This window comes from Echinops telfairi, unplaced genomic scaffold (assembly GCF_000313985.2).
Source record: "Echinops telfairi isolate 266 unplaced genomic scaffold, ASM31398v2 ScPeMD7_9;HRSCAF=40, whole genome shotgun sequence".
NCBI classification, from domain to species: Eukaryota; Metazoa; Chordata; class Mammalia; order Afrosoricida; family Tenrecidae; genus Echinops; species Echinops telfairi.
The window spans coordinates 84,855,018-84,866,878 of record NW_022103906.1 but is presented as its reverse complement, the minus strand read 5'-3'; the positions used below and the strand labels follow the sequence as shown (position 1 = coordinate 84,866,878).

The 11,861-nt window shown below is 39.6% G+C and overlaps 1 protein-coding gene across 1 annotated transcript in view; it reads right to left on the bottom strand.

The window, feature by feature from the left end:
• LDAH (lipid droplet associated hydrolase) overlaps window positions 1-11,861 on the bottom strand; it is a 122,116-nt gene that overhangs the window by 85,127 nt on the left and 25,128 nt on the right. The window contains exons 2-3 of the mRNA XM_004696058.2: window positions 3,233-3,388; window positions 909-1,052 (exon numbers count right to left, since the gene is read on the bottom strand). Of these exons, the coding sequence (XP_004696115.1) occupies window positions 909-1,052; window positions 3,233-3,386 (298 nt within the window). The 5' untranslated portion in view covers window positions 3,387-3,388. The remainder of the gene's footprint in view (window positions 1-908; window positions 1,053-3,232; window positions 3,389-11,861) is intronic.

Sequence of the window (11,861 nt, the reverse complement as noted above, 5' to 3'; positions counted from 1 at the left end):
GCTCAAGTAGAAGGCAAATGTTTTGAGAATGATGATGGCAACAAATGTACATATGTGCTTGACACAATGGATGTATGTATGGATTGTGATAAGAACTGTACGAGCCCCCAATAAAATGATTAAAAAAAACCAAAAAACAGAAGGCCCGTGAATGAAATCCCAACAGTTCTCATTCTTTCTCTATCTCTTTTTGATTTTTTTGGCAGCATGAACATAGTAAGTGCTCACAAGTTAAATGAAAGTAACCGATAACTCGGTACCACTTCGTCTACTTACAGGCATTCAGCTATTTACCAAGTAGAGTGGTAGCTCTCAGCCAGATTCCAAGATTCCCTGAGTTTGGCCTCCATTATCATACTTTCCAAGCCTTGCTCCCTCTGTTGCTTTTCCTACCTGGTACACCTCTGTCTTCCCTCCACTCTCAAAGTGAAACTACTCAAACTTGTCAAAACCTGCCTGCTTATTCCACAGTCCTTTTTAGCCCATACCACATGCGTTACTATGTTCACGCTCTCAGCGTCCACATGCTCAGCAGTCCAGTCATTTAAATCATTCTCTAAATGTTGATATTGTGAGTTCTTTTAAAGACCACAACTTATATTACCTTTTCACTCTCATTCATCTTGGCACAACACTGAAATATATAGGTGATTACGAATCAGTAAAAGAAGCAAACAGACAAAAAGGTAAGTCAAAGAACAGCTAGTTGATTTGTTAAAATTATTTTAGAAAATGACTTCAAGAATTAAAATGTTTCTAAAAATCTGCAGTATTACCAAAACATGGCAGCATGGGCTTAATCCCACAAACCCAGGTTTCTATTAGTGCAAATTTTTATCTTAGTAAAATTTGTAGAAAGAGGAATACCTGCTCGCTGTAAAGGAAAGCAAATGTTAGCAAGAACATACCATCTGAGGCTCCAAGTATCTTTTTGTCTTTGGGGATGTAGGAATGCCCGGCATGACTGACAGTCCAAACTGGAAAACGTCCGTTTATCAAAGAGAACAAAGCCTTTGCAAATGTCAAGTAAAAGGAAATAAAACTGGGGTTACCTGAAAAAGAAAAAAAGATGGACCTTAGATTAAGATTATACAAAGCAATAAATCCACATCAGGTGATTCCCATATGTGGGAGAAAAGGGCCCACGTCTTCTCATAAATTCCCCAAGAGAATCTAGTAAATTAGCATATGGGTGGACTCTCGGCCATGGAGTAGGACTTCCACATTGAGTACTTTGGGGTGGCCTATGAAGGATGTTGTGTGCCATGAAAGAACAGAATCTAAAGTCCCAATGGCCTATAGCACAGGGACTGGATCCCCAAGGCTGAGAGAAACTGGGTCCAACGTGTCCAATTAGGAACCCAGTACTGCACCTTCTCCCCGTGGATTCCACATACTATTGTTGAGAGATTTTTCCCAATGGGAGGTTGCTCCTCCCCATTTTCCTACCATCAAAGATGTAATTGCCTTCTCTGAGACATCCATGTCCTCCCCATCCCCTTCTGAACTTGAATTTCCTGTAAGGTTTCCTTATCTCTCTGGTGGGGGTGTCTGTTGGGTTGAGGTGATCAAGGTCATACTTTGGCTCTCTTAGACTTATTTTCATTTGCCTCCGCTTCAGTTTAAACATGCATATGAATGATTGAGGGTCTGTCCCACAAATTGCCCCTGGCCTTGCTCTGAAGGAAGATGGTGAGCTTCTCTATAGTCTCTTTCTAAAGAGGGAGTTGAGTTGATTCCTATTCCATCCAGTCAGGTACATATGTCTAACCGTAGCATACGCTGTTTTAAAAAAGTTATTTCTTTTACTCAGTTCACAGTAAAAGGTCAAAAAAGGAGAGAGAAAAGGCCGTTGCAATGAATAAGTTGTAGGTCTTGCAAAATTCTATCACACAACCTACAGAGTCATTTCTATCACCACGGCCACCTTGTCTGCTATTCACCTCCTTTGTTTCCAACATTGACATTCTAATCTGCAGAAAGTACCCATGCATCTTGAGTGCATGTTTGATCAATTTCAGACATCAGAAGTTGATAAACATCTTCACTTTATGGCATTAGTGTTTGGTGTGTATATGCGCACAGCTGTCCTATATTGACTGGACTACTTTGTGCTATCTTGATAGTGTTGTACTTCAGAATGAAGTTTGAAATGTCTTTTTGACAATGGATATGATGCCATTCCTCTTCAGTTTTTCAGTCCTGGCACAAGAGTTCATATAAATAGTCTGATTCAACATTGTCAATCCCAGGCAATTGTAACTCACTAATGCTGAGGGTATCCATCTTTAAATGTTCTATTGCATTTAGGACAACTTCCAATTTTCCCAGATCCATACTTCATAAATGCTACATTCTGATTACTAATGGATGCTTGCAATGGTTTCTTATTTGGAGTTGTGCCACATAAATAAACCAAGATCCCGAAAGCTTTACTTTATCCATATCAAGAAGGTTGGCTCTCCTTGGAGGAGGCATCTCGGGTCTTGTGGACTTTCTGTCCACAGTCAAATCAATGTTACGAAGGAGTCGATGACTAGCCAGGAAAGATTCTTGCCACACACAATTAAACAAAGCACAAATTTACTCTAAATATTAAAAAAGGTTGTTTGCTACAAATGAACAAAGGAAAATTGATGACACGGTTGCAGAATGTGCAAGCAGTTCATGGAACAAACAACACAAATGAATGATAGATATATATGTTCAAACTCACTCGCAATTTAAAAAGTGCTTCAAATACCTGCAAGCCAGTGACCAATTCAGTGACCCACCAAAGGTCACAAGAGACCTGGCTGTCAAATCCAGTGAACCAAAACGCAAAATAAACATGCTGCAATTGATATAACCATCTTTAAATGGGAGGGGAAAAAACTTATTTAGAAACTATCTAAAAAACATTTGAGAAAATCATATTCTGTTTTGTTAAAGGAAAAAAATCAGATCTGAAACTGTATACTTGATATGCTTCTAAGTTTGAGCCCCCAAATTACACACACACACATTAACAATATAATATACATAATGATGTAAGTAAGAAAATTAAAAATGAAAATAACCATCAAAGTATTAAGAATAGTAGCTATAAATAAATGGATTGACTGATGCTTTTCCTTCTATAAATTTTCCTATATTTGTCATATTCTCTTTAATTAACTTGTAATAAAGTTTTAAAAATTAGAAAGTTATAAATATTCATGTAAAATCTCCTTATCCAGATCTTCATACTTACCAGGAATAATTAAAATTAGCACCTTTGGCCTGGAGGCACCCTGATCACTAAAGAGGTCAGTCCATGGCCCACATTGTAGAAGGAGGGTTTCAACCCCACCGCTAAGGACGACTTTCTCCTGCACAGGGACTTCTTCCTTGATTTCAGAGTCCATGTCTAAATAAGGGGGGGAAACAAACAAACCCAGGTGATCAGGTACTACCCGAGCTGAAGAAAATATTCAAGAATGAAACACATAACTTTCAATATCATTAGGAGGAGATGCCACAAACAGATACAGGAAGTGCAAGACTATTCAGCAATTCTGGGTTGTAGGATCACAATGAAAGGAAAGCAAACTACAAGACTAAAGAGAAACAAAAAAACATATTTGACAAAAACCACAAAGGGGTTGGAATCAAAATTGAATTGATTGTTCCCACATCTTTCCTTTCCAGTATAGATGGATCACAACCATGGATAACATGCCCGCTTTTTCTCGTCTGGAATTCACTTACAGCTGTGTGCTTTTCCAGTGAAAACCAATGCACTACCTCCACCGAGTGAAGAATGTCAAGGAAAAGCAATGTAGAGGTGATGGCCTGAATGCCCTTTTCTGAGTTTTCTGAGACAGTTTTCTGAGTTTTGTAGTTTTCTGAGACAGAACTGTATGAGGAACAGTGAACACCTTTATTGTCTCGTCCTCATTTCACTATATGCTCGTTTCTTTCCTATTAACCCCTTTGTGTCCCAAATTCTGTAAGCATGTTTTATATACAGTATTATTGGTAACTATCAAGTCCACTGTATTATAATATCACGTTGTTAAATTATGAAATATGTCGGGGTGGGGATATTCTAAGATATGAGAAAATAATGCAAGCAACTTCCTAAATAATCTAGGTGTATGCAAAAATGCAGTGCTAAATCATTTCCACCCTGGCCTTCCCTATGACCATCAACAGTACTATGTGCTTCCATTTTCCTCGATCGACCACTTCTCCATTCATTCCAAGCCCTCCTAAATTAAGTGAGACTCAATGGACCTTTGTAGGGTTTTCCTCTTTGACTAACCTTGTACTACAGGTTGTCTTGTCTATGCATTTCCTCAGTGTTCTCACAGTTTCCAAATCCTGTAATTTTGCTCAGATTTTCCTTCCCAACCACTTCCAGAATGCTTTCTGTAAGGTAATGGGCAGTTGATTCCTTCATTGCCTGAACTAGAAAAATGGATCTGAGCCCTTTAAATAGTTTCCCTTTGCCAGCTTATGTTAAGCTTTGTCACTAGAGGGTGCTGGAGAGACATAATAGAAAACCAAACTCACTGCCATGGGGTAAATTCAGACAGGATAGAACTTGTGCGGGTGGGAGGGTGTTTCCAAGACTGTAACTCTTTACTAAGGGAGTAGAAAGCATTGTCTTTCTCCCATAGAGCAGCTAGTGGTTTCGAAGTACTAACCTTGTGGATAGAAGTCCAACAAGTAGCCACTGTGCCACCAAGGATGGAGCTTTCTTTACTGGTTTCCATGTGTTCTCTCTAAAGGTTCCTGGAGCGCTTGCTCTATTTCCTCCCTCCGCCCTTCAGCCCCAGACTTATCCAGTACCCTGGCATTTTACTGGAGATAGCTTTATTCTCAGAGGGCACTTAGGAATAAGTGGAGACATTTTTTGTTATCAGATTTTTGGAAGGTAGGAATATTGGCATATTGCCCTGGCCCGGGGCAATGTGCCTACCTATTAGCCTCATGCTGCCCGAGAGCTGGGGACTGTCCTGAGGCCCTTCTGACACAAATTCTACACAGGTTGCTGGGCTCAGTGGTGCCTTGGCTCCCTTTGTACAGCTCCCACCAGTCTTGGCTCACTTGCTGACACACTAACTGTGGGTCAGCTCTGGCGCAGGCACCTCTGCAAGTTTCTCTACCCGCCCCTCCCCTCCCGCCCCAACTGGGTTGTAACCACACCTTCGTCATTGAAGTTTGAGATCTTGTTCCAAGTGTGTTCTTTGTTACTTTCCCTGAACCCTAGGCTGTCTTTCGTGTGTGTGTGTGTGTGTGTGTGTGTGTGTGAAGGGTGTTGCATCTTTATTGTTATTATCTACTCCCAACTTAAGAATCAATCTCTATATTAAACGTCCAATTTAAATTGCTGTGTGGTTTTGTGTCAATGGACCCATGCTGACACACCTCATCTGCTATTCAGATTTTCCTCTTTCAATCCTTCCTGTGTTACTTCAGATCCTCTTTTCTGAAGGAAGCCTCACCGGGCGTCCCAACTAAGGGAAATCGCCCTTTCCTCTGAACGAAGAGCACCTGCCTTCATCATAACCTGGTCACACAAGGTAATCAGTGAAGCTTTACTAGTCCATCAATTCTCTCGTTATTCATGCCACAGTGCCCTCTGCCTTCACCGAGTGTTCACAATGAGCCTGGCAGTCACAAAATCCACTGCAAGCATCAGCTGTCTCTCCCCAGAGTGGACATTTGAAGGTCGATGCAGTGCTGTTAGGATGTTTTGGCATGGATGCATTTACAAATGTTTGGTAATGATGAAACGGCCTTTTGAAAGCAATCTGTCTTCAGTGATGGTGTCGCAAAGGTGTGCATCTTGGAATGCCAATTTAAAAGGACAAAGTGTTCTTGCATTGAATATATTCATGTAGATGTATTTTCCCATCATCCTACATAAATATATTTACATATGTACATGGCTGTATTTAGACCTCTATAAATGCCCTTTGCCTCCTAGTTCTTTCCTCTATTTCCTTTTACTTTCCTCTTGTCCCACTATCATTCTCAGCCTTCATTTGGGTTTCATTAATTGCTCTCGGTTACATTGCCCTTGCGGAATCCCTACCAGGCCTCTTATACCCTCCTTGCCACTAATTTTGGATCACTTGTTGCACACCTTCTGGACACGATTGCTGAAGACAAATGTGAGCATAAGCAAATGTGGTGAAGAAAGCTGATGGTGCCCGACTATCAAAAGATATAGCATCTGGGGTCTTAAAGGCTTGAAGGTAAACAAGCAGCCATCTAGCTGAGAAGCAACAAAGCCCACATGGAAGAAGTACACCAGCCTGTGTGACCACGAGGTGTCGAAGAGACCAGGTCTCAGGCATCAAAGAACAAAAAACCAAATCATTGTGAATGAGGGGAGTGCAGAGTGGAGACCTAAAGCCCATCTGTAGGCAACTGGACACCCCCTTACAGAAGGGTAACGGGGAGGAGATGAGCCAACCAGGGTGCAGGGTAGCAATGATGAAACATACAACTTTCCTCTAGTTCTTAAGTGCTCTCTACCCCCACCCCCTCACCCCACCCCACTAGCATGATCCAAATTCTACCTTACAAATCCAGCTAGACCAGAGGATGTATACTGGTACAGATAGGAACTGGAAACACAGGGAATCCAGGACAGATGATCCCTTCAGGACCAGTGCTGAGAGTGGTGATACCAGAGGGTATAGGGAAGGTCGGGTAGAAAGGGGGAACCGATTACCAGGATTGACATATAACCTCCTCTCTGGGGGACAGACAACAAAAAAGTGGGTGAAGGGAGACATTGGACAGTATAAGACATGACAAAATAGTAATAATTTATAAATTATCAAGGGTTCATGAAGGAGGGGGAGAAGGGAGGGAGGGGGCAAAACAAGGAGCTGATACCAAGGGCTTAAGTGGAGAGCAAATACTTTGGGAATGATGAGGGCAATGAGTGTACAAATGTGCTTGACACAATGGATGGACGTATGATGTGTTAAGAGTTGTATGAGCCCCAATAGACTGATTTTCTAAAAAAAGAAAGCAATCTGGCAGCATGAAGCAATGCCCACTCAGGGAATAAACGTTTTCCGATAATTTTGGGTAATGACTCGTATGCATACAAGGGGGGTACCTGTCCAAAAACAACAAAAACGGATTTTTTTTCAAAGCGATCTTTGCTTGTTTTATTACAAAACAGCCGTATCACTTTTAAAGTACCTTCCACTACACTTAATACACTTGTCAAATCTGTGATTCCATTCTTGGAACATTTTTCAAATCAATCTGTGTGTATGGCTGGCAGTACCCCGCTCCTTTCTTTCTTCACCTCTTGTCTGTCATCAAACCGTGGTTCTTCTGTGTCCCTCATTCGCAGAAACAAAATGAAGCTGCGTGTGATGAGAGGAGGTGAGTCAGGTGCGTGGGGCAAGAGAGGCATGCTGGTTTTTGCCCAAAACTGGCACACTGAGATGGCTGCATGAGCAGGTGCATTGTCATGGTGGCAAAACCAGTCCCGTCTGCCACAAATCAGACCCTCTTTGTGGCAGTTTTGCTAGCTTCTCAGAACCTCTAATCAGCGGTTCTCAACCTGTAGATTGTGACCCCTTTTGGGATCAAATGACGCTTTCACAGGGGTCTCCCGATTCATAACAGTAGCAAAATGACAGCGATGAAGTAGTAACGAAAATAATTTTATGGCTGGGGGCTCACCACGACATGAAGAACTGTATGAAAGGGTCTTGGCATTAGGAAGGTTGAGAACCACTGCTCTGAATAGAAAGTTTGATGAATATTACTAGTCTGACCTGGTGGAATGAACTTCAAAAGCACTATCCCCTTCACATTTAAAAAAGGAAAAAATAAAGAGCACCTTCTTGATCTTTGATTTCATTTGACGAGCTTTTGGGGTTTGAGGTGACAATGGCGTCATCCGCTGGCTTGACTGATGCATGCTGTAAGGGTCAGAAGACTAGCACCATGTCTCATCACCAATAATGACCTTGGAAAAAAGTCTGGGTCGCTTTGGAGCTGTTCTTTCAAACACGCCATGTTTCCACTCAACCTCTTTCTGCTGATCAGCCAGAACCTGAGCCACAAATTGCGCACCAACTCTTCTCATTCCCAAATCTTCCATTAAAATTAGTAGAACCACGCTCCGATGCAGTCCAGCTAACTCGCCCATCTCTTCAATGGTCCGTCGTTGTCATCGGTCTTTCAGCATAATTGCACGGATTTTGTCGACATTTTCATCTGTTCTGGAAGTTGACGGACATCCAGAACGAGGTTTGTCTTCAACTGACATTTCACCTGTTTTGAAATGAGAAAACCCCTCGTACACTTCAGTTTTCCCCATAGCCCTGTCCTTGTAAGTTGTGTTCAACATCACAACAGTTTCTGCGGCATTTTTCCTGAGTAGGAAACAAAATTTCACGGCTGCACGCTGTCCTCTTAAATCAGCCATCACAAAAAAAGCAAGGTTTGAGTAAAACTATTTTTAAAAAACAATTCATTGTGACCAGAGGGAACCAGTGCACTAACTCAGAGGGAGTTGCTTGATGCTCGCCTAATGGGGGAAAGTGTTTACTACGAAAGCTCTGCCCTGGGAGCTATTTTTCTGGTTTTTGTTTGTTTTGTGTGTGTGGGGTGGCGTGGGGGGTGGGGTTGGGCTACTTATAACAGTAAAAAGCTGAAGAACTTAGGTATCTTCACACTAATAGAGGGATTAAGTATATTATATAAATCATTAAACAGCCACTAAAAATGATACTCAAATATGACCCAACATAGGGAAATGATTACATGAACTATAGTTCGTTTAATTGAACTATATTTAAATATTACATTCAACCAAAATGACTCTGCTAAATTGATTATCACACATCTAGCTGCTTTCTAAAGTTTCTAAGATTTCAATTTGCTTACTTATCCCTATGTTGCCTTTTCCATTCTTTTTGCTACTTTATTGTCATTTTATTGGTAAGTTTAGGAAAGAAAAATAAATGTTTCTGTTCCAACCTCCATGTATAACTGAGTCTAAAACTAATTTACTTAAATAACTTGCAGAAAATAAATCCTTAAGCAGTGGAGAATTACTCCCCACTCAAAAAATATTGACTAAATAGGAGTATCATCTAATCTTTGTTATGTTTTTTTTTTAAGCTTTTAGTTAACCAATAAATGTCACAGTGGCCTAATCTCTAAAATTATCACAAAACAGTCTATATTATAAAGGTCTAACATGTTTACAATGCTTTAAAAACAAGATTACATTTAGCTGTTTTACACACTGACAAATAAGGACACAAGCTAACTTTAATACTCTCATCAGAGATAACTAAAGTTATGAAGGACATTCAACTAATAAATATGAAAATTTTGGGAACTAATAAACAAAAACCATATGTAGCTTTAAAAAAAAATCTCAAATTGAGACACAGAATTAACATATGTATACATAAAGGTTTTTAAAAATTTTACTTCACTTTTAGGTTGCTTAATCCCACACAGCTACATGATAGAAGCAAAAGCAGTCCTGAGTAAAACAGTTTCAGATTATGAAAAAGTGTGTCCTTAATCAGTCTTTAAATTCAATTTGTATGTAAATCAGAACAGTTAGGTACAGTTCCCCTTTAACACCAGTTGAATGTTTGTTAGTATATAATGTACCTTTCCATGCATCAAAAACATCAAGAAAATATTTCCTGATATATTAAACATCTTTAACATAATACATTAATAATAATAAATTTTTGTGTGCATTGCAAAGCAGTAATGGGAACCACTGTATGTACCTCAAATTAGTTCCTAACTAAGGGTTGGTCTGATACATGTAACCTGGTGACTGCTACATTCAAATCCTTCCTTACCTCAGAATCCAAGCTCCTTCCGTTGTGCAAAAGAGTTTCAGGTTAACAAGTGACAATGAGCTATACCAGTAATTATATATTGTTTAAAAGGAGATGACCCCGCCTTCAGTCGCAGCCTACAAATAATCTCTAACTGGAATCTTGCTAAATAGCAAGACTGCTGCTGGAAGAAACAAGTATGTTACGACATATGCAACTCAGGTAACCCTGAGGTCCCTAAATACAGGTGTTAACTTGTTACACCAATGAGTTTTTAAACTTTCTTTCATAAGAGAATCTTTTCTTCTCATTAAATTTGTGCAAACCAAGATAATATGTGGGCTTAAAATATACAAAGTAAAAAATGACAGAAACAAATGGAAGCATAGATAAATCCACAATGAGTAGGAAATTTTAATAGAAGAAGCTAGCAAAGCCATCTGTCAATTAATAAATATGTAGAAAATTTGGATAGTCTAGTTAATGAACTTAATCAGATTGACACTATCAAAATAACTGCCAAAAGTAAACTATAAATATAGTCCAGTGTACATGAAACAGTTACTAAAACTGACCAGGTGCTGTTGCTGTTGTCAGGTTCCATGGTGACAAGGTGGGACGTTATCAGCCCTTTCCCCACAGAGCTGCTGGGAGCCAGCCTCGTAGTTGGCAGCCAAACACTTAACAATCGCACCCACAGGGTTCCCAAGTCCACCAGGTCATCAATGAAGGCTCAGTGAATTTCAAAAGACAGAGTGTGTGCTCTGTCCAGTAGAATGAAGCTAAAAATGAGTACCAAAATGCCAAGAAAAATGCCTACATTTAGGGAATTAAGTGATATATATATATGTGAAGAGGCAAAGGAGAAAATCAAATGAACTTTTGAATGATAACAAAAAGAAAAATATAGCATATCGAAACATAGAGGATGCAGATACATGTATACCCATAAAGAAAGTTTTAAAAAGTTTTATTGACATATACTTCACATATCATATAATTTAACAATTCAGTCAAACTGAGAAGAATCGTGCAAACATCCCCACGATTTCAAAACATTTGCCTTTTGTACTCAATCTTAACCCCCCAGTTCCCCCATCCTCCTGACTTTATAGATTTACCAATCCTATACATAAAATCAAACAAAAGACAAACAGGAAGGAACAACAACAACAAAAAAAACCAACAACGACTAGACAAAACATTGGAAAACCTGTTAAAATGCATATATTAGGGAAAAACAAATCCAACACCTTGGAGTTGATTCTGACTCATATCAACCCTACAGAACAAAGGACAATGACCTCCATCGGGTTTGCAAGGCTGTGAACCTTTATAAGGCAGACTGCAAAGCTCACTCCTGCACAGAGGCCTGTGGGTTCAAGGAACAGCTTCTGCTAGCAATTGAGCTCTTAAACACGGAACCACTTGACTGAAAATTAAGGCACTAAATGTTAATGAGTAAAAACAAACACAAATTCAATTAAAGGGAAAAAAAATAATAATGGGATAGGGAAAAATGTCTATGAGAGCAGAGTTACAAAAGCTAAAGGGTTATTCTTTGAAAAGACCTAGTCAGAATTGACTCAGCGGCAGTAAGTACTTTAATAAATAAATAATGCAGGTTAAGATTCATCAAGAAAAACAAAGGCACAAAAAATAATGCCAGAAATGAATAAATGACATCACTCCACAACCTATAGACATTAAAAATATAATAAAAGAATAATATTAGGAGAATTCACATTTCCTAATTTTGAAACGCATTGGGCTGCCAACCCCAAGGTCAGTAGTTTGAACCCACCAGCTGCTTCATGTGAGAAAGACAAGGCTTCTACTTCCATAAAGAGTTACAGTCTTGGAAACCCAGAGACATTTCTATCCCGTCCATTAGAGTCATTGCATGTAGGAATAGCCTCCAGGTCAGTGAGCAGAGTTTAAAACCTACTATAAAGTTACAGCAATCAAAAGAGCAATGGCAAAAGCATAGACCAAAAGAATTGACTTTAGAGTGAAAATAATAAATCTATACATTTACAGTCA